Source organism: Lissotriton vulgaris, chromosome 1_1, assembly GCF_964263255.1.
Source record: "Lissotriton vulgaris chromosome 1_1, aLisVul1.2, whole genome shotgun sequence".
NCBI classification, from domain to species: Eukaryota; Metazoa; Chordata; class Amphibia; order Caudata; family Salamandridae; genus Lissotriton; species Lissotriton vulgaris.
In genome coordinates this window covers 2,080,773,139-2,080,798,752 of record NC_141685.1, presented here as the reverse complement: position 1 = coordinate 2,080,798,752, position 25,614 = coordinate 2,080,773,139, and the positions used below count along the sequence as shown (strand labels likewise).

The 25,614-nt window shown below is 44.3% G+C and overlaps 1 protein-coding gene across 11 annotated transcripts in view; it reads right to left on the bottom strand.

The window, feature by feature from the left end:
* EPS8 (EGFR pathway substrate 8, signaling adaptor) overlaps positions 1 to 25,614 on the bottom strand; it is a 1,020,454-nt gene that overhangs the window by 28,457 nt on the left and 966,383 nt on the right. For all 11 annotated transcript variants that reach the window (XM_086920872.1, XM_086920932.1, XM_086920898.1 and 8 more), the window contains one exon: positions 22,941 to 23,070. In XM_086920872.1, the coding sequence (XP_086776998.1) occupies positions 22,941 to 23,070 (130 nt within the window). The remainder of the gene's footprint in view (positions 1 to 22,940; positions 23,071 to 25,614) is intronic.

Sequence of the window (25,614 nt, the reverse complement as noted above, 5' to 3'; positions counted from 1 at the left end):
ATCCAGGGCCTTTAACAAGCAAGTCGATATTGCCAGCTACTCGAAGCAGCAAGGCTGGGAGAATGCAATGGTCAGAGACGCCGCCCAAAGGCGACCACCACAGAAATGGCTGACTGCCTGAAGTTTATTGAGTGACTGTTGAGTAATCCAGCTGAAAAATTGAGGAATGCACTCACTGGATCCGGCACCCAGTCGTGGGTCCTTGGCTTTCCTCACTCATGGGATCCGGCACTCGTACTCAGTCTCTGGTCTCTTTTCTTCAGAGCGCTCGCGCACTAGGTCCTGCACATTGTCTTTCGGTCAGTGCACTGATGTCATGAACTTGTCGAGCACTGACCGCTTCTCTCCCCTCCAGGCCCATGACCATTCCCTCACTCACTTCGCGTCATGCACACTGCCTAAGCGCCAGCACCAAAGCTGCAATACCTGCTGCGAGACCTGATCCCCGCAGTCCCTTCAGGTCAGCCCGGTAAAAGGCAGGAACTCACATCTCGCCATTAGTACAGGAATGTCTGCCTGACAGACAATTATAGACGGAGGTTTTGGAGTATCGCCAGCCTATGCGATATTGAATTTCATTATCACATGCCTGCTTTAACGTGATTCAGCATGTACATTCATCTGTGTCAGAGACACTTTAGATAAGAAAACCCACAAAGGTACTACAAATGTTCCCTGTTAGCACAACTGTGGCTTCTCTTTCATAATGAATGTGTTGTTAAAGTTTGTGGGGGAGGAGAGAGGAGAGGCTCTGATCTTCACAATGCATACCCTGGGATCATTTATGACTTTACACAAACTGTTCTCAACACACTTCCACAGTTCATCTAGAGTTCACTCTAGTAAATACGGTGTCTGCTGATAAAGTGCCAAAGGATTATACATGAAATATGATGTGGGAATCGTGAACTCCTCCGCTGCAGAATATATGGTTTTACATCCAGTAAATCAGAAGAAACAAGCATCACCATGGTAACCAATATATAAAATCCGTTTTTCTCCAATGATGAAAGCAGTAGAGGCCTGGCTGGCAGCCAGGGACCCTGCCTCATGGTTCTGCACTACAATCAGATAATATGGACATCAATTACTGCTGTACTGCCATCGCTAATAGGAAAATAAGACTTTTTAGAAAGTGCCAACAGCCACCTGGCAGTCATCCTTTTAGCGTGCAGCCCTCCATCTGAGCTGGCCCTTACACGTCAACCCTACTGATTTAGGAGGGGGGCTACCGTTTTGGCAAACCTACAAAATACACGTTTTCTCTGTTTTTTCCTAGTGTTTTTAGGGAGCTGCTCAATGAACAATCTAAAAGATAAAACCTAGCTCCCTCAGCAGGAAGAGAGTTACCGAAACCTTCCTGAAAGCACCTTATTGTTACATACTTTGCAGGTGCTACTGGGTGAGACTCATCTGACTACACTGCAATGGCATGATGTCTGATGAAGAGATGTGTAAGGACACAAACGTCACTCATAGGTCAGGATATTTAGTTATCATGATGACATCAGGGTCAGAAGCCACATGCCCCTTTTCACTCTTCTAGGTCCCATACCAAATAATGTGGATTCTTGTGAGGTCATTGTGCCTAATATTTTGAGATTTTAATCCCAGCGCTATTCTCATAATGCTTATTAGTAGTTTTGAAACTTGAAATATCCTACAGTTTTTGATCCTAGAATGTCGGTAAGTTCGCTAATGTAAGTGCTTCACAAATGCATGTAGGCAGAAGCGTACACTGATAAACTGCATATCTCCTTTTATCATAAAATCAAAACACATTTCAATATGCAAACAGTATTATAGCAATCATCAAATACTGTAGATGTAATGGTGGAACAATCTATCTAGAATATTTTAAATAATGTATACACACAATATTTCATTAAGAACAAGGTGGCCAATTTTTGAAAGCGTTGAGGTACCCCTAGAACAAATGTCTATCACACCAATTTCAAAGAAGCTGATTGGATAATTAAAATATAACTCTGTTCTAAAGTAGGGTCATACCTAGTTAGCACAGACATCACAATACATTTACTAAGTCTGTGCACGAGAACTACAGTTCAGTGGCTTTCAACAGGGGGTGAGTGTACAAGCCAATAGAACATGCTCTTCCAAAATGTATGCAAATTCCCACTTTAAGCCACACTGTCAAAAATTGTAAAAAATTGTAAAAGGAAGAGGTCCCTTCTGTTTACAATTATCCTCAAAGACGCACCAAAAATCTGCCTTGTTCTTAAATTTGCAATACCTTCAATCACAGTGCATGAATCTCAGTTTTTCAGACAGACACCTGTAGGTTGAAAGAAATGTCAGGAGAAAGCAAACGCAAGCAATTTCCGGCCTCAACAAATACAGATTACTTTGAGTTCGGCTGATAAAGGCTTGTTTTGGAAAAAACACTGTGCAAACCAAGTAATTTCATAAATAAGGTCAGGTTGAAAAACACGTAACAGATAAGATAAACGTAATATTCCTGGAACACAAATGACCAGGATGGTAGGATAATGATCATTCTGTATCTAATGTTTCATCCTTCTAAAGCATTTTCTATGCATTTGACACACATGCTTCAACACTCTACTTTTGTCAGGCAGGACTGTACTACTGAATATCACCCTGAATATCTTGGTACAAAAATATCGAGGACGGAATACAGAGGGAAAAAATATTGAAAGGTAGCTGCACGTAGGAAAGTATAGATTTACTATTCCGAACTCCAAATCTACATACCTTTAAGAGATATGTGCCTGTGAGTACACGTGTGTGGAGGTAGGTATAAAAAATCTAGACGTACTTACCTGTTATTATTTTGTTCTATACTTTGCCCTTGGTATTTAGTACCTTCAATATTCTGACTTCAGTGCTTAGTATTTACACTGTCAGGAGTAGGTAGAGTGAGCAGCTGCATGGCTTCCGATGTTGGAGTATGTGAGAGCTAATGAAAATGATGTTTCCTCACACATTCGATGCAAAAGTAATTGAAAAGAGATTTCAGGGTCATAGCCACCTATAAATTACAATAAGACCCCTTGTAAGATATTGGCTTATTTCTGTGTGTGTAGGGGGGTTGAAAGCCCCCCTCAAGTAATAAATACATTTCCTGTCAGGATGAACCACATTGGTCACTAAACAAACTTGTGGTAGCTTGAGAAAATAAGCATTGGCATAGTAGGTCTCGCCTTTGGGACCTTATGTGTTTAGCCAGATCTTTTGGCTACGTTGCAGGGCATTGTGGCTGCTGTTCATCATGTTGAAAAGTTATAGTGAAAAGTGTTAAGCATTTTTGTTACCTTTATACAAACCAAGACAACATTATATACAGCTAAACAACCTAGTTAAAAAAAAGATTTTAACATAAAATTATGTGGTACTGTGGTATTATGTGGAGTGTAGTTATGTTGCATTGAGTAGAGTGTAATTACGTGGTATGTAATTATGTGGTACTGAGTGGTATTATGTGGAGTGTATTTATGCTCCATTGAGTAGTGTAATTATGTGGCATGATATTACGTGGCACTGAGTGGTATTATGTGGAGTGTATTTATGTTGCATTGAATGGAGTAATTATGTGGCGTGTAGTTATGTGGCACTGAGTGGTATTGTGTGGAGTGCATGTTGCATTCAGTAGAGTGTAATTATGTGGTTTGTAATTATGTGGCACTGAGTGGTATTTGGAGTGTATGTTGCATTGAGTGCAGTGTACTGATGTAGCATATCATTATGTGGCACTGTGGTATTATGAGGAGTGTATTTACGCTGCATTGAGTAGAGTAAGTATGTGGCGTGTAATTATATGGCACAGTGGTATTATGTGGAGCTTATTTATGTTGCATTGAGTAGAGTGACATTTGTAAATAATGACTATAAGGACTTCTTTATGACTTTACTGTCTTAATATTGTATTTATTGAATGTGATGTATATGTGTACTTTTATGATTTTAATTAATCGAATAAAGTGATTTGAACTGAACTGAGTAGAGTGTAATTATGTGGTGCTGAGTGGTATTATGGGGAGTGTATGTTGTATTCAGTAGAGTAATTATGTGGCATGTAATTATGTGGCACTGAGTGGTATTATTTAGAGTGTATGCTGCATTGAGTGCAGTGTAACTATGAAGCATATAATTATGTGGCACTGAGTGGTATTGTGTGGAGTGTATGTTGCATTCAGTAGAGCATAACTATGTGGCGTGTAATTATGTGGCACTGAGTGGTATTGTGTGGAGTGTATGTTGCATTCAGTAGAGCATAATTATGTGGTGTGTAATTATGTGGCACTGAGTAGCATTTGGAGTGAATGTTGCATTGAGTTTAGTGTATCATAATTATATGGCACTGAGTGGTATTATGTGGAGTGTATGTTGCATTCAGGAGAGTAATTATATTGCGTGTAACTATGTGGCACTGAGTCGTATTTGGAGTGTATGTTGCATTGAGTGCAGTGTATCATAATTATATGGCACTGAGTGGTATTATGTGGAGTGTATGTTGCATTCAGGAGAGTAATTATATTGCGTGTAACTATGTGGCACTGAGTCGTATTTGGAGTGTATGTTGCATTGAGTGCAGTGTAATTATGTAGCATATAATTATATGGCACTGAGTGGTATTATGCAGAGTGTATTTCTGTTGCAGTGAGTAGAGTGCAATTATGTGGCGTGTAAATATGTGGTACTGAGTGGTATTATGTGGAGTGTATGCTTTATTCAGTAGAGTAATTATGTGGTGTTAATTATGTGGCACTGAGTGGTATTATTTGGAGTGTATGTTGCATTGAGTGCAGTGTAATTATGTAGCATATAATTATGTGGCACTGAGTGGTATTGTGTGGAGTGTATGTTGTTCAGTAGAGTAATTATGTGGCATGTAATTATGTGGCACAGAGTGGAATTATTTGGAATGTGTGTTGCAATGAATGCAGTGTAATTATGTAGCATATAATTACGTGGCACTGAGTGGTATTGTGAGGAGTGTATGTTGCATTCAGTAGAGTGTAGTTATGTGGCGTGTAATTATGTGGCACTGAGTGGTATTATGTGGAGTGTATTTATGTTGCATTGTGGAGAAGTGTGGCTCAGGGGTTAGAGGCGGCAGACCCGGAATCTGAGATCGGTTCTGGACCAGGGTTCAATTCCCCGCCTCGGCGGGTCTTGGGCTAAAAATTCCACGGACTCGATAATTCTCGCTCCGGTGCCTTCTCGACTCACGGGTTCACACTCTGCGACTCTGGGCAATAGCTTGCTTAATCTCCACAACGGCCCCTCGCGGCGGGATGCCTGACTTTCACCTTGTGGATACCCGCTGGGGCTATCACACAGGGGAATATCAGGACGGGTTCCCTAAGCAAGCGCCGGGACACCCACTGCGGGTAGCTGTGCGCTATATAAGCTCAACTACATACATACATTGGTTAGAGTGTAATTATGTGGCTTATAGTTATGTGGTACAGAGTGGTATGTGGGGTTTATGTGTGTTGCATTGAGTAGAATAATTATGTGGCATGTAAATATGTAACACTGAGTGGTATTACGTGGAGTGAATTTATGTTGCATTGAGTAGAGTATTTATGTTTCATGTAAATATGTGGCAGTGTTATATGGAGTGTATTTATGTTGCATTGAATTGAGTAATTATGTGACATGTAATTATGTGGCACTGAGTGGTATTCTGTTGAGTGTATTTATGTTGCATTGAGTAGAGTTTAAATATGTGGCGTGTAATTATGTGGCACTGAATCGTAATATACGGAGTGTATTAATGTTGCATTGAGTAAGGTTTCATTATGTGGCATGTAATTATGTAGCACTGAGTGATATTATGTGGAGTGTATTTATGTTGCATTGAGTAGAGTGTAATTATGTGGCATATAATCATGTGGTACTGAGGGGAGAGGAGGATAGAAGGGGGTGGCGGGAAAGAGAAGAGGCAGAGGGAAAAGGAGGACCAGAGAGAAACTGTTTAATCCTGGATTCTCAGTATTATGTTAAACAAGTGATGATGTTTTCCGAGAAAGAGAAGTGGCAGAGGCGTAAGGAGGACCAGAGAGAAACTGTTTTGAAAGAAAGGGAGAGGCTGAGGGGATGTAGGGGTCAAGGCAGAAAGGAGAGGCAGAGGGGATAGAGGAGGATGGCAGAGAAAGTGACCTTTGCAATTTTGTTGAATTTATTTATGAGCGTTCCGGCAGACACCAGCTTCTTTTAAGCCCCCAGCAGGAGTTGAGTAAGGCCCTGCTTTTTGCAACATGCAACAGCTTTCGTGATACATTGTTAAACATAGTGAAAGCAGTTGGAAAGAAACGGAGAGGCTTTGGGGAAGTAGGGGTTAAGGGAGAGAGGCAAAGGGGAAAGGAGGATGGCACATTCTCAAACACAGCGAAAAATAAAAAGGTGGCCAAATAAACGTTACATCCTGGATGCTCAGTATTATCTTAAACAAGTGCTTGTATTGATGCTTTGCAGAGTAACAACTTGTATTTAAGTTACCTGATCCTGGATGGCAGCCCCAAGATAGCCCTACAGTTGTTTATGGAAGTCCAAGTCAGCGCAGTCGCGTAGGGGTCAAGGGAGAAAGGAGAGGCAGAGTGGAAGGGAGATAAAAGGGGGTGGCGGAAAAGAGAGGAGGCAGAGGGGAAAGGAGGACCAGAGATAACTTATTTTTAAATAAAGGGAGAGTCTCAGGGGAAGTAGGGGTCACGGGAGACAGGAGAGGCAAAGGGGAGAGAGGAGGATGGCAGAGAAAGTTATATTTGCAATTTTTTGAATTTATTTGAATGTGCTGTAGAGCGTTCCGGCAGACACCGGCTTAATATATGCCCCCTGCAGGCTTTGAGTACAGCCCGGATTTTAGCAACATCCATTTGCGTGATACATTGTTAAACATAGTGGAACTAGTTGGAAAGAAAGGGAGAGAGGCAGAAGGGAGAGGGGAGAGGAGGATAGAAGGGCGGGGGGGCGTACTGGCAGACACTGTATTAATTTATTGGCCCTGCAGGCGATGACATTACGGCCCTGTTGGACGCCCATTGTTGTTTCAAAGCATTTTTTTTAAGATGTTGCTCAAACTTTTTTGTTGAGGACGATGGGAGAGAAAGTTTTTCACGCTGTGTGTAGAAATTTGGGCATATTGGAAGGTGGCGTGTTATGAGCAAATGAATGAAGAATAATCCAGGATGAAAACCAATAAGGAGGCTAAACAAACATGCCTACAATGTTTATGGGAGAAAAGCTTAAGCACAGTGCTTAGCGTCCCGGCAGACACCGCTCTAATTTAAGCTCCTTGCAGGTGCTAATAAATATTACAGCCCTGATTTGAGGAAAACCCAACAGTTTTGCCCAGTACACCGCAAAACAGCCCGAAAACTGTTGAAAAATATGGGGTTACGGGGAAGTGTGTTCCATGGCGTTCACTTTCCTTGGATGGGTTGAAATGTGCATAATTAAGCTTTAAAGTGACCTGCCCACAAAAGCAACTAAGCCGACCAAAAGTCAAGAATACTTACTAGGAGGTGGTTAAATCCTTTGAGCATTATGGACAAAACAGAGTGGTTGGTGCTAGTAATGTGCTTTTTTGTGTGAGCTGTTGATGCCGTGTGTGTCGCTGCGGAGGCCTCTGGCTCCTTATAGTGTATAGGCAGTGTATTAGTATACATTTCAATGCATGCTGGGGGATGGGGCTGCTTGCTAGGCCTTGTGAAGAGTGAGTTGTTTGCTGGTGCCCGCAGTGTAAAATGATTAGGCCCTGTTAAAACACAAAATTGTTGAAAAAGCCCTTTAAAAAGTATACGTTTTTTGATGCGGCCACACTGTAAAAGTGGTCTTCATTTTGGCATCGGATGCAGAAACAGGCAAAAATACAGGCATGACATGCGTTGTGTCGCAACAAAAGCAAAATATCACAAATGAACGATACATTGACTTGAAAAGCATTAGGGCTGCCATGTAAAGGTTTTTAGCCTGTTGGCATGGGATGCTGAAATAGTAAAAATACACGCATAAAATGAGGTTGCTGCAACACTAATTTGTCATCAAATGTATGTTTGATTGTTAAAGGAATGCAAATCAACAGGAAAGCACAATAAATGGGATGCTGCATGAAAAAGTACTTGAAAGTTTTTGCGCCGGCACTGTAAATGTGTTAATGCTGTTCGTATCCGATGGCAACATAGTTATAAGTAAATAGTAAAAATATATGCTGAAAATATGTGCTGCTGTAACACAAATTTTTCACTAAATGTATGTTCAAGACTGTTACGTGGCCGCACTTTAAAAGTGTTTACCCGGTTTGTATCGGATGCTGAAATAGTTATAAAGAGATCCATAACACGTGCTGTTGCAACAATAGAAAAATCCCCAGAACAATACAAGCACTTGAAAGGCATCGGGCAGTACGGTAAACGTTTTTGTCCTGTTGGCTTTGGATGCCTAGTTAATAAAAAATACATGCATAAGAACAACGGAATGCTGATTGATAAAAACAGCTTCATCGCATAGGCGAAACCAATCTGTTTTTCCACAGCTCTGGAGACGCACAGATATTAGTGGAGCGGCAACGCCTACTGGAAAGCCCTGCTCCAGGCTCGACCCTTATTAATGACAACACTGCAGCCAGATTTGCCTCCCTGAAGCCCAGGCAATTACAAGTAAAAACACCTTATTGACCAGCAGACAAACAAGTAACCAGAGACTGGAATGCAGCCTGACCTCCATCTGGCACACTGCGCGCCGCAGAAGATAATTAAAAACAGCTGGCACCCGGCCTCACTGCTGCTCGCTCCCAGGCAGCCTAAGCCAGGGGACAAAGAAGGCGGGACATGCACCCGCCTTGGCCCAGTTGTGTGCTGTCTTTCTTGAAAGACGCATGCAAAGGTCAATTGCGGGAAAAGCACACGCATGAGCGTGTGTTTAGAGTTGAAAAGCCCTTAAAGTCTTGCAGAGCAGCACATGCGCGCTGGCTCAGGCAAGACCTAAAAAGCAGTCAAGCTTAACTCGGAGGCAAAGCGCATAGTATTTATGCAGCTCTCAATCAGTGCTAAAATGAAAACACAAGCCAAATCCCACACCAATTTAGAAAAATAGAGTAAATAGTATCAAATAAAATGACATAAAAATGATAAAAATCCAATCAGTAGAAGGATTATGTTACTTACCCTGTAAGGATCTGTTCTGGACATGTAAAGCTGTAGTTTCACATGCTTTGCATACTCCTGCCATCTAGTGTTGGGTCCTAATGTTTTTAAGTTGTTTTTCAGCAAAGAAGTCTTTTCCAGTCACGAGGAAAGGTGACTCCTCCTTTCGGTGACAGTGGCATTGACTCCACTGTAAGACTGTTTTCCCGCAAAAGGCTGAGAATCAATCTATCAATCAGATGTTTGTTAAACGGAACTACTCACCCGTAAGGGTCTCAAGGCGTTGGGGGGGTGGAGGAGAGGTCGAATGTTCCAGTCCATCAAGGAGGGGTTCTGTCGAAGAGCCAGGTTTTGAAGTTTCTTGCGAAGATGGGGAGCGATGCTATCTGTCTGAGGTGGACCGGAAGGTTGTTACAGGCTCTGGCCACGCGGAAGGAGAAGGAGCGGCCTGATCTGGTCTTTCTTATGCGGGGGACCACGGCGTAGGAGAGCTGGGCTGATCGTAGGGTCCTTTGGGGTCCATGAAATTTGTGTCGGCTGTTCAGGTATGCTGGTCCGGTGTCGTGGAGGGCCTTGTGAGCATGGGTTAGCATCTTGAAGGTGACTAGCTTTGATGAAGAGCCAGTGGATTGTACGCATGTGCTGGGAGATGTGGCAGTGTCTTGGCAGGTTGAGGACCAGTCTTGCTGCGGCGTTTTGGATGTTCTGTAGCTTGCGGGTGAGGTTTTTGTTTATTCCGGCAAAGAGTGCGTTGCCGTAGTCGAGCCTGCTTGTGACCAGGGCGTGAGTGACGGCCTTTCTGTGTTCGAGGGGATCCATTTGAAGGTCTTACGTAGGAGGTGGAGGGTGTGGAAGCAGGAGGACGAGACATAGTTGATCTGGCGGTCCATTTTGAGCTCTGAGTCCAGGATGATTCCCAGGTTGAGTGAGTGGTCTGTGGGGGTGGGCAGGCTTCCGAGGGCGGGTAGCCACCAGGTGTCGTTCCAGGTGTCAGAGTTTGAGCCCATGATGAGTACTTCCATTTTGCTGGTGTTTAGTTGTAGGCAGTTGTTTTTCATCCATTTGGCAACGGCTTCCATCCCTTCTCGAAAGTTGTGTCTGACGGTGTTGGGTTCGTGGATAGGGAGAGGATGAGTTGGGTGTCGTCTGCATATGACACAGTTGAGTCCGTAGGTTCTGGCGATGGGGGAGAGCAGAGCCATGTAGACGTTGAAGAGCATAGGGCTGAGGGAGGACCCCTGGGAGACTCCGCAGGTGGTAGGTGTAGGGTCAGAGAGGAAGGGTTGAGGGGAGGGGGGGGAATGCCACTGAGAGGTCGAGGAGGAGGAGTACTGCTGTTTCTCCTTTGTCCAGTAAGGTACGGATGTCGTCTGTTGTGGCTAGGAGGGCGGTTTCCGTACTGTGGAGTAAGAGTAATATAGAGATGTCCATGCGTATATAATGTGAATAATAAGAACTGCAACAACCATAGGTGTCCGGGGAAGAGGGAGGGTGGATGTAAATCCACAGCTCTACATGCTAAGTTCAGATGCTTACAGGGTAAATAACATAATTCGCTCGAGGCATGTGTGCACATGCTTTGCATTGACTGTATAGCAGTACCCTAAAAAAGCGTTGGCCAACCAGTGAGTGTTGCAGTTGTTTGAAAGAGTGTTGTTTTTAGCACTGCCTGTCCGACATTAGCCTGTTGACATGCTGTGCGGAGGAACGAACTAATGCCCTGACCTTCTGGCCTGGGAACCGCTCTCCCTCCACGCAGCTCCGCCTGGCCATCACCGCCTCTGAGCTAGAAGAGCAGGGGTCGAGACCGCTCTCGACCCGCTCTCTGCCCTGTTTTTGCTTTGCATGGTTTAAGTTAATTTAGTTTTTGAAACATTTGATTGCGTTGGCTTAGTTTATCCTGTTGCCCTTTGCTATTTCTTTTTTGCCCTCTCTTGCAATTCCCCTTCAATCGCAGGCCCCGCCCACCTCCCGTTCACTGCTTGCTGCCATTCCCGCCTCCCAGCTGCACTTTCCCTCTCCTCTCCCCAATTTAATGGAGGCCCCTGCACGGCCGTGCCGCTGGGGTGCCGAAGGAGCACCAAAGGCAAGCTGTCTGCTCCTGTTCACGACCAGACAGTGGCCAGGAACCCTGGGTCTACAATCCTCCACAGCGACGACTCCCCCGCCCTCCAAGCACTCAACCCCGGGACACTCAGAGACTGCCAAAAGGCCTCACCAAACACGACCCATGGCCAATTCTCCTGCCTCCACTGCCACCGGACCTTCACCATCATCAACACCAGCACCAACGACACTCTCAGAGGTATCCTCCTCAATGTGCGCTCAAAACACTAACACGCCATGGAAATATGGAACCTAACTTGACTGTTTCTAGCCCGACATCGCCTTCTTCCCGGAAACCTGTACCAACGCCGCCTCCAGCCCTGTCATCAACATCGCTTTCCATGACGGATACAAGATCTAGAGGAAGGACCGCCCTAACCAACTGGGAGGAGGCCTCGCCTCTCCACCTCCAGCGAAACCTCCCCCTCGCCGAACACCTTCACTTCCAGATCCAGACCAGCCCCAACACCACACTCTGAGGAACCCTCGTCTACAGACCCTCCGGCCCCCGGACACCCTTCGCCACCACCATCACCGACTTCATCGCACCCCATGCCATCACATCAATGAACTACATACTCATTGGAGACCTTAACTACCACCTCAACAACCACAGCGACCCTAACTCCACCACCCTTCGTGACAACATATCCAACATCGGAATCCACTAACTCGTCACCACACCGACCCACAGAGCAGGACACACCCTCGACCCCATCTTCACTGCAGGTAACAGCATTCACTTCAGCCACACAATGCAACCGCCATGGACAGACCACCACTGCGTGCACTTCACCCTCGACAAACCCAAGGCACCTAAACCAGCTCCTCGCCCTCCACGAAGAAACTGGAGCAAGGTTACTGACTAGCAACTGAACTCCACCCTCACCCAAGACAGTCACACCTGGGCATCCGATGCAAACATCACAGACAGGGACAGAGCAAGACACCTGGATCTCCAATTGCACAGATGAGCTTGCCCCGCTAAGCAACCCAAGCAAACACCGTCTGAGGAAAGCCGCCTGGCTCACCACCGATCTCAAACAAGCCAGGCACACCTGCAAACGCCTGGAGAAGAACTGGAGGAACACCAAGACAACCGAAAACTACTTCACCTACAAGGACGTCATGAAGGACCACCACAACCAAATCAGAACCACCAAGAGGAACTTCATCCACAACAAAATCCTAGTGAAATTCACCAACTCGCACATCGAAGCCACAGACATCACCTCGTCCCAAGACCTCTGCGACGAACTTGGAACCTAATTCCACCTCAAGATCAAAACACTCTACGACAACTTCATCGACCACCCACAAGACGTCACAGCCAGCCCTCGGCCACCAGACACACAAGTCAGCCCACCATCTCCAACTGGACAACGATCACGGCCGATGACACCACCACGACCATGAAAGGCATCCACTTGGGGCCCCCACCTACCCCTGCCCCGCACATCTACCACAGAGCCGCAGACACCATCACACCCGAACTACAACGCACCATCAACACCACCTTCACAACAGGCACCTTCACAGACGACTGAAGAACACAGAAGTTAGGCCCCTGCTCAAGAAACCCAGGGCCGACCCCACCGACCTCAAGAACTACCGGCCCATCTTGCTCCTCCCCACCGTAGCCAAAGTGGCAGAAAAAACAGTCAACAGGGAACTGACAATTTTCATAGAAAAGAACGCCATCCCAATTCAGATTCCGAAGCAACCACAGCACCAAGACCACCCTACTCGCCACCACAGACAACATCCGCACCCTCCTGGATCAAGGCCACTCCACATCCCTCATCCTACCCGACCTGTCAGCGGCCTTCAACACCGTCTCTCACCACACACTAGTCGCCAGAATACATGACGCCGGCATACAAAGAACAGCCCAGGACTGGATCTGATCGTTCCTCATCGGAAGAAGTCAAAGGATCAGACAGCCACCCTTCCTCTCCGCCCTCATGAAAATCCCCTGTGGAGTCCCACAGGGGTCCTCTCTGAGCCCGACCCTCTTCAACATCTACATGGCCCCCCTCTCAGACATTGTTCGACAACACGGCCTCAACATCGTATCCTATGCCAGTGACACCCAGCTCATGCTCTCCCTCACAAGAGACCCCACCACAGCAAAACTCAACTTCCAGAAAGGAATGCAAGACGTCGCAGTCTGGCCGACCAACAACTGCCTCAAACTCAATCCTAAGAAGACAGAAGTCCTCGTCCTTGGAACCACCCCATCAGCATGGGACTACACCTGGTGGCCCACCGCCCTCGGAGGCCCACCTACCCCCTCAGACCACGCCAAAAACCTAGGCACCGGACTCGACTCAACATGAACAGACAGGTCAAGGCAGTCACCTCCAGCTGCTTCAACACCCTCTGCAGGACCTTCAAAGGGATCCCCCATGAGTCAAGGAAGACAGTCACCCATGCACTCATCACCAGCAGACTGGACTATGGAAACGCACTCTACGCCAGCATCAACAAGTCCCTACTCCACAAACTCCAGACAATAAAGAACACCGCAGCCAGACTTGCTTTTGGCATTCCCCGGCACAAACACATCAGCCAACACCTATGGAGACTCCACTGACTCCCCGTGGAGAAGAGAGTCATCTTTAAAGTCCTCACCCACACCTACAAATGCCTATACAACAATGGACCCAAATACCTCAATAAAAGAATAAACTTCCACGTAGCCAAAAGAAACTCCAATCTTCCAATCTGGCACTGGCCAAAACCCCACGCATCCACAGAGAGAGCAGGAGGAAGATCATTCTCTCACATTGCAGCCAATACCTGGAACAACCTACCAGCAGACATCAGACACGCCCCCTCCCTGAACATCTTCAGGAAGACTCTCAAGAACTGGCTCTTCGGCTAAAAAGATCTGCGTACTCCTCCTCGCCCTCAGCGCCTTGAGACCCCCACGGGTGAGTAGCGCGCTTACAATTCCCTGATTGATTAATTTAACACATCCCCACAATGTTTTATAAATGTGTGTGGTGAAGACCATATGTCCGCTATGGGGACAAAACTAGATAGCTTTGGTGACTTGACCTGAATGACTGCGCATCTATTACAAGTTATAGGTATCCAATATGAAGTAAACATCATATGAAAAGACAACATTTTAAAGTGGTGGTATTATGCTAGGCACCCAGTCACCATTGGTGCAAATGAAACAAACCCAGCAGGATATGTTTGCAATATAGTGAACAAGAAAGCAAGCAAACAATCACAACTTGATTCCCGGCACTGTTCTGATGTCGTGTCACGACATCAGGACAGTGCCGGGAATCAAGTTACTAGAGGTCAAAGAATCAAGTCTATTCCTGTGGCTTTCAGTAGGCTCTCAAAAAAAGATTTACAATTCGTCGACTGGATTTTCCCACGGGGCACTGCTATGAAGCAGGAAACACAGAGCTCTAGCAACTGCTTTTATCCCAGCTCTGGAGGTTCGCTAGCACCTGACCCAACCTGAAGTTACCAAGTTGAAACTGAAGTTCTCTTGTGGGTCTTTTTGTTGTTTTATGGTTAGTTGGTTTTTTGGGAGAAGCTCTCACGGTAGAGCTTTTGTTGCTGAAGGGGCAAGTGTATGGCATTTGCGCCCTAGTAACCAAATATGGCCTTCACTCTTTTTATTGTGCTCCAAATTCTCTGCTAGTAAAGTTTTTTTGCCCAGATGCATTTCCCATTAAGTGCGGCCACGTTTTTCCATGGTTGGAGCACATCAAGGTCCCAACTGGACATCCTGTTTCCTGATACTAAGTGAAACCGACGGGAATAGAGGATTGTTGTCTACACTGTCTTCGACCGTGACATTTTGGAAAGGTTTTTATATGCATTTGGATAACATTACAGAGTCTGGGAGACTAACCCACTTCTCACAGGAATTTTTTCATTGTCCTCGAGCCTTGAAAAAGTCCGGGGGATAAAATACGTGTCGGCAGAAGTGTTTTGGATTTCTATACCTGAGACTGTCATTGTGAAGTAAAAGAAGGACATAAAACATCAGTGGATTGGATTGATTTTTTACGAAACAATCGACTTACTCAATACGAGTTGGACTTTTAAAAACACGGATCAGTGTGTGTATGTCAGCTATGGGAATGTTTCCTAAAAAGCCCACAGATGCTCCAATTTAGCAAGTAGGATGTGCTCTAGGAGGCACCGTTAAAGTTCTTTTAGCTTTAACATAGCAAGTTTGAATAAATTTGACAATCCATCTCGAAATGCCAGATTTTGAGATAGGTTTTCTTTTATGAGGAATCTTTTGTCCTATCAATGTAGTATAATAATGCTCTTTTGACATCAATTGTGTGGAGCTCTTTCTGTTACTGAATCAGGTTGAGGAAAAAACACAGGTAACTCAACTGATTGGTTAATATGAAAAGCAGAGACAACCTTTGTAAGAAATGTTGGATTTGTACGAAAAACTATTCCATCTTTATGAAGTTGAAAGAAGGGTTCTTCTAAAGGTTAATACATGTAACTAACTAAAATCTTTTAGTGAAGTGAAGCTATTTAGAATGCAACTTTCCACGAAAGAAATTCAAGTGAACAATTGTGTATTGGTTCGAAAGTTGGGCCTAAAATTCTTGTAAGAACAATGTTAAGGTTCCAGACAGGTGCAAGTAGTACCATGGGTGGTATTATTCTTTAAAGGCCTACCATAAAGGCTTTCATGACAGGTACTTTGAATAAAGATAAACGTTGCCTGTTCTGAAGATATGCAGCTACTGCTGCAAGGTGTAGTCGAAAAGATGTGTAGGCTAAACCTGGGCATTGTAGATGCAAAAGATAACAAATAATATTTTGTATAGATGCATCTAGCGGGTAAATTCAATTATTATTACGATATATGACAAATATTTTCCACTTTGCAGCATAACACGCTCTAGTGGTAGGTCTGGATTTTTTAAGAATGGTCATACAATCTGGTGGTAGGTCTATACAATTAAACTCTAGGACTTCAGGAGCCAAATCGCAAGGTTGAGGTCTTTGGGATTTGTCTGTCTGATTTCTCCATCGTTTTGTGTGAGAAAATTTGATGTTATGTGAAGAGACTGATGTGGAACCAATGACAATTCCAACAGTGTTGTGAACCATAGCTGATGAGCCCATGTGAGAGCTACGACAATCAGTGTGAGAGATGTCTGCCTGAGTTTCTGAACCAGAAATGGAAAGAGAGGGGGGAGGCGGAAAAGCTTAAGCAAATATCCCTGACCAGTTCATCCATAGAGCATTGCCCTTAGATAGAGGGTGTGGGAACCTGGAAGCGAAGTCTGGGCATTTTGAATTCTGTGCCGTGGCAAAGAGGTCTATTTGTGGAAATTCCCAGTTTTGAAAGTACAGAAGGAGAATTGTGGGTGAAGTTCCCATTCGTGTATTTGTTGTTTATTTCTGCTGAGTAGATCTGCAAAGATATTGTCTTAGCCTGGAAGGGCACTGCTAGTAGATGGATATTGTAATGAATTGCCCAACGCCAAATGGCCTGAGAGAGGCGTGACAGTTGTAGAGAGTGTGTGCCCCCCTGTTCTTGTATATAGTACATTGTTGTCATTTTGTCCAGCCGGATTAAGACAAAACTCTTTACCAGGTGAGGTGGAAATGCTTTCAAGGCTAGTTGAACTGCTTGCTGCTCTAGGTAGTTGATGATAGTTCTGTTTGGAGTTCCAAAGACCCTGAACTTTTAAGTGTTGTAAATGTGCCCCCCATCCGGAGAGAGATGCGTCTGTTGTGAGGACTACTTGTGGAATAGAGTCAATGACAGCTGCCCTTTTGACAAATATTGTGTGTTCCACCATTGCAGAGAGCAATGAGTGCGGCTGTCTACCAACACTAGATCTGTCAGCTGACCCTTTTTATTGATTCCACCGACGTGCTAAGCATTGTTGTAGAGGGCATATATTTAGTCTTGCATGAGGCACTATTGCAATGCATGATGCCATTATCCCTAGTAACTGCAGGAAAGTTCTGGCTGAGAGATAATGGTTGACTTGAAACTGTTGTAACAGTGTCTGTAAATTCTGAATCCTGGCTGGATTGGGATATGCTAGAGCCATGTGAGTTTTTAGGATGGCTCCTAGATATGGTTGTGTTTGATTTGGTTGAAGATGGGATTTTTGTATAATGACTGTAAATTCCAGCTTATGTAGAAAGTTTAAGGTAATTTGAGTGTGAAGCACACACTTGAGATGTGAGTTGGCTTTTATGAGCAAAGTCCAAGTAAGGGAAGACATGTATTTTTTGTAATCTGAGATGTGCTGCTACTACTACTAGGCACTTTGTGAAATCTCTGGGTGCAGTTAATACTCCAAATGGAAGCACTTTGAACAGATAATGATTTTTCCCCATATCAAATCTGAGGTTTTTGCGATGTGCTGGGTGGATAGGTATATGGAAGTATGCATCCTATAAGTCTAGCGTTGACAAAGTCGCATTTCTGCAAAAGTGGCAGTACTTGTTGTAGAGTGACCCTGTAGAAGTGTTCTTATAAAATGTATAGGTGTAGAAGTCTGTAACCAAATATTGGTCTTAAACTGTCATTTTTGGGAATTAGGAAGAATAGTTAGTATATTCCTGTTCCTTGTTGTTGTAATGTGACGAGTTCTATAGTTCCTTTTGTTCGAAGTGCTTGTACTTCTTGTTTGGGTAGATATTTGTGTTCCAAAGAGAGTCTGTGAATATGGGGGGAGGAGGGGTGTTGGGAGGATTGCTTGAGAGTTCCAGGCAGTAACCATGTTGGCTAATATCCAATACCCATTTGTCTGTTGTTATGGACTGCTAAATAGGTAGAAACTGATGTAATCTTCCCCCTACAGTTGAAGATTGTTCCGGGGGTTTGATATCAAGTCACTGTTTGTTAATAGAGGGTGGGGTCCATGATGGTGTAACCCCCTACCTCTTCCTTTGAAGTTGTTACCTCTATATCCACCTCTATAAAATCCTCTAGAGGAGGAAGGTTGTGCCTGTAATTTATATAAAGATGTGGAGGCATCTGTGGTGTTATTTTTGGAGCCCCCTCTGTAGAAAAAGTGGCGAAAGAAACCTCTATTTAACGGAGACTGAAGGGTGCCCATCGATTTAGCCACTTTTTTCATTTTTTCTGGTGATTGGTCTTTCTGAGGCCCAAAAAGGTGTTCTTTGTCAAATGGTGCATTAAGTATAGTGTGTTGAACCTCTGGTTTGAAACTAGAAATTCGGAACCATGCATGCCTCCTTAGTAGAATGCTGGTATTGAGTCCTCCAGCTGCAGTATCCACAGCGCCTAAAGCACATTTCATGACTTGGAAATAAGCTTGCCTTCTTCCATTATTTCTTGGACTTGTTTCCTGTGTTCTTCTGGAAGATATTATAATAATTCTTCCATCTCATCCCAGAGTGCCCTATCATACCTAGCCAACAGTCCTTGAGTGTTGGCTATTCGCTAATGATTGGCAGGTTGCGCAGCTACTCTCTTTCCAGAAGCATCTATTAATATTGATTCCTTAGGAGGAGGGGCTTCTCCTGAGCTTTGTGAATTTTCTCTTTTACATGTCTTTTGAAACTACTAAGGAATCCAAAGGCAACTGGCCCTTAATAAAGACAGGGTCAGATGGAGGGGCTTTATATTTATTTACCGACTCTAGGGGTTAGAATAAGTGACCTAACAGGATCCTTAACATTTTTGTCTACATGCCTGATCATACCCTTTAACATAGGCAAAGACTGAGATGTTCGGTGTGTATTCCCTAAAGTTTCAAAAAGGAAATCCTCTTCTACGTCTTCTTTATGTAAAGTGACCCCATGATAGGTGGCTGCTAGCAATTAACTCTTGATATGCATTATCTTCAGGAGGGGAAGGCTTGGCTGGATATAGATCAGGATCTGTGTCCCCGGTGGATCTATGTCATAGCCATCACATGGGTCAGGTATCTGATTATCATTGTCCTCATTATCAGCTATATCTGAATCTATATCAGGAGACCCTGGAGGTGTAATATGTAATGGGTCTTATGCTGGTATGACCGGTACTTGTGAAGAGGGTGGAGTGGTTGGAGGAATGTTAAGACTAGTAGCTATGTCCTTTTTCTTCTTCAGATGTATTCTATAATCAGTGTCTATTTTCCTTTTGGGAGGTGGTATCACTGGTGTCGTGGTAATGTGTCCAGTTTGAGGGTTAATATGGATTATTTTCTGTTTGGGATCCAGCTTGTGCTGCATTTTCTCCAGAATCTGTGCCAAAATTTTCAGCGCCGAGCTCGATTTGCCTTCATCTTTCGATGCTGAATGTTTCAGATCGAGAGGGGTGTCATCTCGGTTTTAGCCCAAACTGGAAGGCGTGACTTTCTGTTTTGGTGCCAAATCAGGTGGCGGGGCGTTAGAATCAGCCTTGGTTCCTACCATGGCCTGAAGGCAAAGGTGGCCCAATAGACTTTGGCTTGATCAGAGTGGGTTTGGTGGGCAAAGGGGCTTTGTTACTCATGGCACCCAGTCTAGATGGAATGTCATGGGACTCGAGCTCGATCTCCAACTCTGAATCGGAATCCTGGACGGAAAAGGCCACTTCCGCGACTGATGCCTCCATCTCTTCTTGTTCGACATCTTCGCCGAAGATATCAGGAGTTTCCTCGATAGTCTGTCGCTGTATGTCTATGCATCAAGCATGACTGTCTTTAAGATCCTTTTTCGAACTGAACTGCTGCCACACTTCGCAGTCTTCTTTATGCTCTGGAGAGAGACAAATGTTACAGAACTTATGAAGATCGGTGCGCGGTATTTGGAATGACACCTAGGACAGAATTGGTATGGCGTCCGTTCCATTGGCATTAGATTCGATGCAGGAACTTCGAGTGGAGACAGTAAAGGAGCTAGGCCCTAAAGCTGCGGTTAGAATTTTCCATGGATAATGAAAGTTTTCAGAGGTTCTTTGGCACGCAGACGATAGTAACACAATCAAAAGCAATATAGACGAGGGTACAATGAATTGCGAACCAAAGGGATCCCGATTAACGGTTTCGAATCAGATCGCAGCAATACATGTCTGAACCAGAAGGCAGAAAAAAAATCTAACAATGGAACCGACGTCCATGTGCACTATTACCGAAAGGAAGAGTCACCTTGCCTCGGTACTGGAAAATCCTTCTCCAAAGAAAAACAACTTGCAAACATCCGGACCAAACACTAGATTGCAGGAGTATGCAAGCAGGTGTATCTACAGCACACATGCCTTGAACCCAGAGTTATGACTTTTTAAAGTTTTATTTGAAAATAGCACCAAGAAGCACAAAGCTCTACTTGCAGTTATCTTGTCGTGCTGGACAGGGGTAAAGTCAAAAGTTTAGGTCGACAATGATGGAGCACAGGTCGGATACAGGACCAGGTTTGTCCCGCTGAAAAGTTTACTGTCTCAAGTCCATGCAAGGAGCTGCCGGTTCAGTTTCATGTTGGCAGGGGCCAAGAAGAGATGGTTGTCAGCGAGTAGAGCAGCATGGTCGCTGTTGCAGAGTGAAGAGCAGGTCATCAATGGAGATTTGCACTGGCAGTCAACACTGGATGTTGCTGCTTATGTGGACTGTCATGGCATACGCAAAGAGCAGTTGACACTGGAGATTCTCATTGACTGACATTGCAGGAGGTCATAATTTGGAATGAAGAGTCTGCTTCACGGTCGCGAGGAGCTCAAAACCTCAGGGTTTTCAGCTGGAGTTCAGGAAGAGTACACTATGATGCCAGCCAAGGGTCCATGACCTAGGGCCACCTTTTGGGGATCAGCAGAGGCCAGTAGCAGGGCTCAGGCAGGTCCAGTTGGAGCTAGTCAGTTTCAGGGAGGCCTCTGGAAACATCTTGTGTCCCTATGGATCAAACAGGAGGCTGTCCAACTGACTCATTAAGTAGTCACTTCTGAGGAGCCTGGGTTCTATGCAGGTAGTGTTCTCATGAGAGTGCCGCATTGATACCTGGTGCCAGCCTGTGTGGTGTAAATCCCTCAACCCCTCCTCCCCCCAAGAAGATCTAGTCAGTTTTTACCCTTTCCCTGGGTTTGGCAAAGGGCAGGCCTAGTGTCGGGTTGCTTTGTGGGTGCTGCAGGCAGGGTCCTTTGAAATGTAATCAGCACAGGGCAAAGCTCCTCCCCCGCTACTCTGTCAGGAAGAACCTTTCTCTCCACATATAGGCCCCTTTTTGTCCCCATGTCTGGGAGGAATACACATCACAGAACAGGAGAGTCATCAGTAATGTGACTCTGGACATTGGTAGTAAGGAACATTTGGTTTAGGAAGAAAGATGCCAACTTTCTAAAATTGTCATTTTCAGAATAGCAACTTAAAATCGGACGTTAACATTAACAAAGATTTTAAATTACAATTTAAAAGACTGAAGAAACCTTTCTTTATTTGGTCCCAAACTGAAGGCATCACTAATTCAATGTAATAAGGTAACCTTGTGGTAGACAATGGAAGAGAGAGCCTTTCAATAGTTAAAACTGACGTTAAGAGCTGTAGCATTTAATTTACGGATCCTGGGTACATGTAGTACCATTAACGAGGGACTTATAAGTAAGCACTTTAAGGGAGAGAGCACAAGCATTTTATCTCTGGTTAGCAAGAGTAAAGTGCACAGAGTCCTAATGCCAACCAAAAATGAGCTTATCATAAAATGGGGGAGTGAAGGTAAGAAGTCTGGGGAGCCCAGCAAGAATGTCAAGACTAACACCTTTGCTATGCTTCTTCAAGATATTCAATCGACCCCTCTCAATAACTGCCAGAGGCTATTTTTATTCAATAATAGATTCCATCTTTACACATTAATATCATATCAGAACACAACCATTATAGATTTCTCCCTTGTGTATGTCCACATATCCTAACCACAAGAACCCAGTGCAAACCTCTCAAAATAAAAATCTTGTTCACAGCTAGCATTTTGCTCCCACCACATCTTTTCATACCCACCTCCCCTTCAAAGAAATAATTGGATCACCTTGCTAGAAAACAGAATTAGTTCTTATTCCTTCTGAAAAATATTGTGAAATATATTTTAAAAAAAATAGGAACTAGTGAGAAATATGCAGATGAGTATTGAAAGCACAGGTGTACATCAAAAACTTACTAGGAACAACTTTGGCTTTGGATCATCAAGAAAGAAAGGACCATGTTGAGAGTTGGGCAGATGGGACCACCTCCTGGTGAGAATTCTCAACGCAGGCAGTCGAGGCAGGTCGCTACCACTTGCATTGAGAAACCTGCGGCTCGGGTTGGGGAACTGCAGCTTGAGTAGAACATCTACATAAGCAGCAGAAAGAAGATGCACTCTCTTGCATTGTGCGTGGTGCCGTTTGAGGGGATTTTACAGCACTGGACAATTGCCTGGCCATAAAAATCAGTGCAAGCAGTGCAACTTACCTCACTCTGCCGCTTGCGGAACTCCGTGGAGCGCAGCAGTCTTTTTATTACTTCACGGAGTTCCACATAGTGGAACTCCCCGAACTTTGCCCTATCATGCACATGTAATTCAGTAGATGGAATATCCACCATGTTTGTGACAGTGTATCCCATTCGCCATAAAATAAGGCCCTTCATTTTCCTTTACATGACCTGTATGACTAAAAGTTGGGGTGAAACAGCGTGAATTTTCAATGCTTAGTAACAAACTTTAATGGTAGAGTGCTTAAATAAAGGTATTTTCAATATGAAGGCACAGAAACAATTTTCTTACCTCTAGTGCAGCTTTCTGAACTGTAATTTGGCTGTAGACCCTGTTTCCCTCCAAGCACACTGCTCTTAGTTCAGTTTTAGTGAGAGAAAAAAGTTGTGCACCTGTTAGCACCCCGAGGCTGTTGACAGTTCTGCAAAAAAGAAAAACAAAAAATGCTACTATACAAAAATGTAGTATATGTGATTAGAAACAGTGACTGTAACATGCCCATTGAACAAAAAGTACTGTATGTTTTAGATAAACAGAATTTGAAATTTTGTGGAAAGAATATTTGACAGTTTAAAATAAAGGAAAGAAGGGTGCATACCAGTAACTTAATTTCGATCATCTCTGAATTATGTTGTAATAGACTTATCACCTCTGAAACATGACCAATGTCAATGATCGGATAAAAAAACATGATAGCATTCATTCATTCATTGATAACTTTATTTCGGTCAGATGACCATAAAAGTGCACATAAAATACATCAGCACGAACAATAAAACAATAAATAGTCATAAAATGTTAAAAAAGAAGTAAACTACAAGTTATCAGGATACGAGAATAAAAGCAATAAGTACATCAATTAGGTTAGAAAGGTTTGCCTCCTACGCCACATACTGAGTAAATAACGAGAAACTGCAAACACAATGGGAGGATGGGTACCATAGGTCAGTATCCTGCAGGCCTGTGTAAAATGCAAGAGTCCCAAATTCTTACAAATAGGAATCAGCCAACATTTTCTAATTGCAGAATAGGCAGGGCAGAAAAACAATACATGAGTTACATTCTCATTTTTATAACTACATGCAGGGCAAACTTCGTTATTAGGTTTTAGCCATTTAGATGTAAAAGACCTAATGGGTAGAGTGCCATGCCTTAGCTGGAGATATAGCTTTCGAGCAAGCGGGGGTTCAATTAAATCCATGAATTCCTCAGTTTTGGATTCTGATTTTACTAGGAGGAACTCAGATGTCAACCTACCCAATGTTGCAGAGCTCGACAGCGTTTGAACGTTCTGCATACGTATATGAGAAAGGAGTTCATTCTTTGATATCCCTAGGCAATAAGTCTCAGGGGTTTCCCACAGTTCCAAAAGACCTAACCGGGTACTAACAGCACGAATGTGCTGAAGCCAAGGGATTTTCTGTATATAAGAAGAGACCAAATCTCAGAAAATTCCGCTCTGTAAGCAGCCAGTTCGGGGACTGACCACAACCTCTTCCAGTACATAATTGGTCTTGCACTTATGATCTCCTCTATTGGGACCATGCCAATCATAAAGATCAAGACCAAGATCAAGTCTAAGAGGGATCAAAGGCGTACTAGGCGGTAACCCAACTAGGTTTCTCACAAAAGACTGCTCTACCTTTTTAAGGTTCATTATCTGCTTGTGCCCCCAAAGTTCAGCCCCGTAGATTGCTGCCGTTTTAGCCTGGCGACAATATATCTCCAGAGCTGGGGACACCGGCCTAAAAGTTGACTCCCTAAAAACTTTGCTTTTACCCCCTGCAAGCTGGGATAACTTAAGTGTGGACTTAGCAATCTGCGTGTTCCAGTCTAAATTCTCAGTCAGAGTAACACCCAGATAAACAAATGTTTTAACCCTTTCAAGGGGGGGGGGTACCATGTAAAACCGGGTTTGGGCGTACCCGCTTACGGGGGTTAAAAATCATAAACTTTGTTTTTCCCAGATTGATTTCTAATCCCCGCAGTTCGCAAAACTCCACGAATCCATCAAGTATTTTTTGAATGCCCGATGATGTTCTAGACAACAACAGGGTGTCGTCTGCGAACATCAGAGCGGACACTCTACCCGTAGCCAATTTAGCGGCATCATTGTTTACCACACCATTCAAATGTTCCACAATGCCGTTAATGTAGAGGCAGAATAGTGTGGGTGCCAACATGCACCCTTGGCGAACTCCTTTTTGGACAGGGAATTGATCTGTGAGTTTGCCATGCCTACCACACCTGACCTGGGCGAAGTTGTTTACATGGAGCCTAGAGAGAACGGCTAATAAATATGGCGGGAGTTCCAGGTCTGCTAGCACCTTCCACAATTTTTCACACGGAACCAGATCAAATGCCGCCCGCAGGCCCACAAACACAAGGTAGAGGCTGCCACCCTCTACCTTTGCTGTTTTCCAATACAGGACCTGCAGGCAAAATATCTGATCTAAGGTAGATGTGCCGGCCTTACAGCCTGCCTGGAGTATAGACAAAATCCCATTCTCATCGATCCACCCAAGAATCCTGTCAAGGATGACCCTCCCCATCAGCTTTTGTGATGTATCAATTAAGCTGATGGGTCTATAATTGGAGGGGGTTAGTGGGCAGCCCTTTTTTAAAATAGGGACAATTTCTGCTCCTAACCAAGTGGGGGGCAGGTCATCTCCCTGCAAAATGCCATTAAATAGAACGACCAAGTAGGGGGCCCAGATTTTAGGTTGTGCCCTAAACAAATCCCCCGGCAATTTATCCAATCCTGGAGCCTTATTAGGGAGCAATTTACCTATAGCTGTCTCAACCTCAATCAAGGTAAAGGGTTCAACTGGGGCGAGGCATGTAGGGAATACAGTCAACCATCCACGCTCTTCAGCCCCGTTGACGCTTTAGAATTGCTGAGGTTCAAGATTACTAACAGGCGAGCCATCAAACTCAGAGGTGCCACATAGAGCACCAAAGTGGC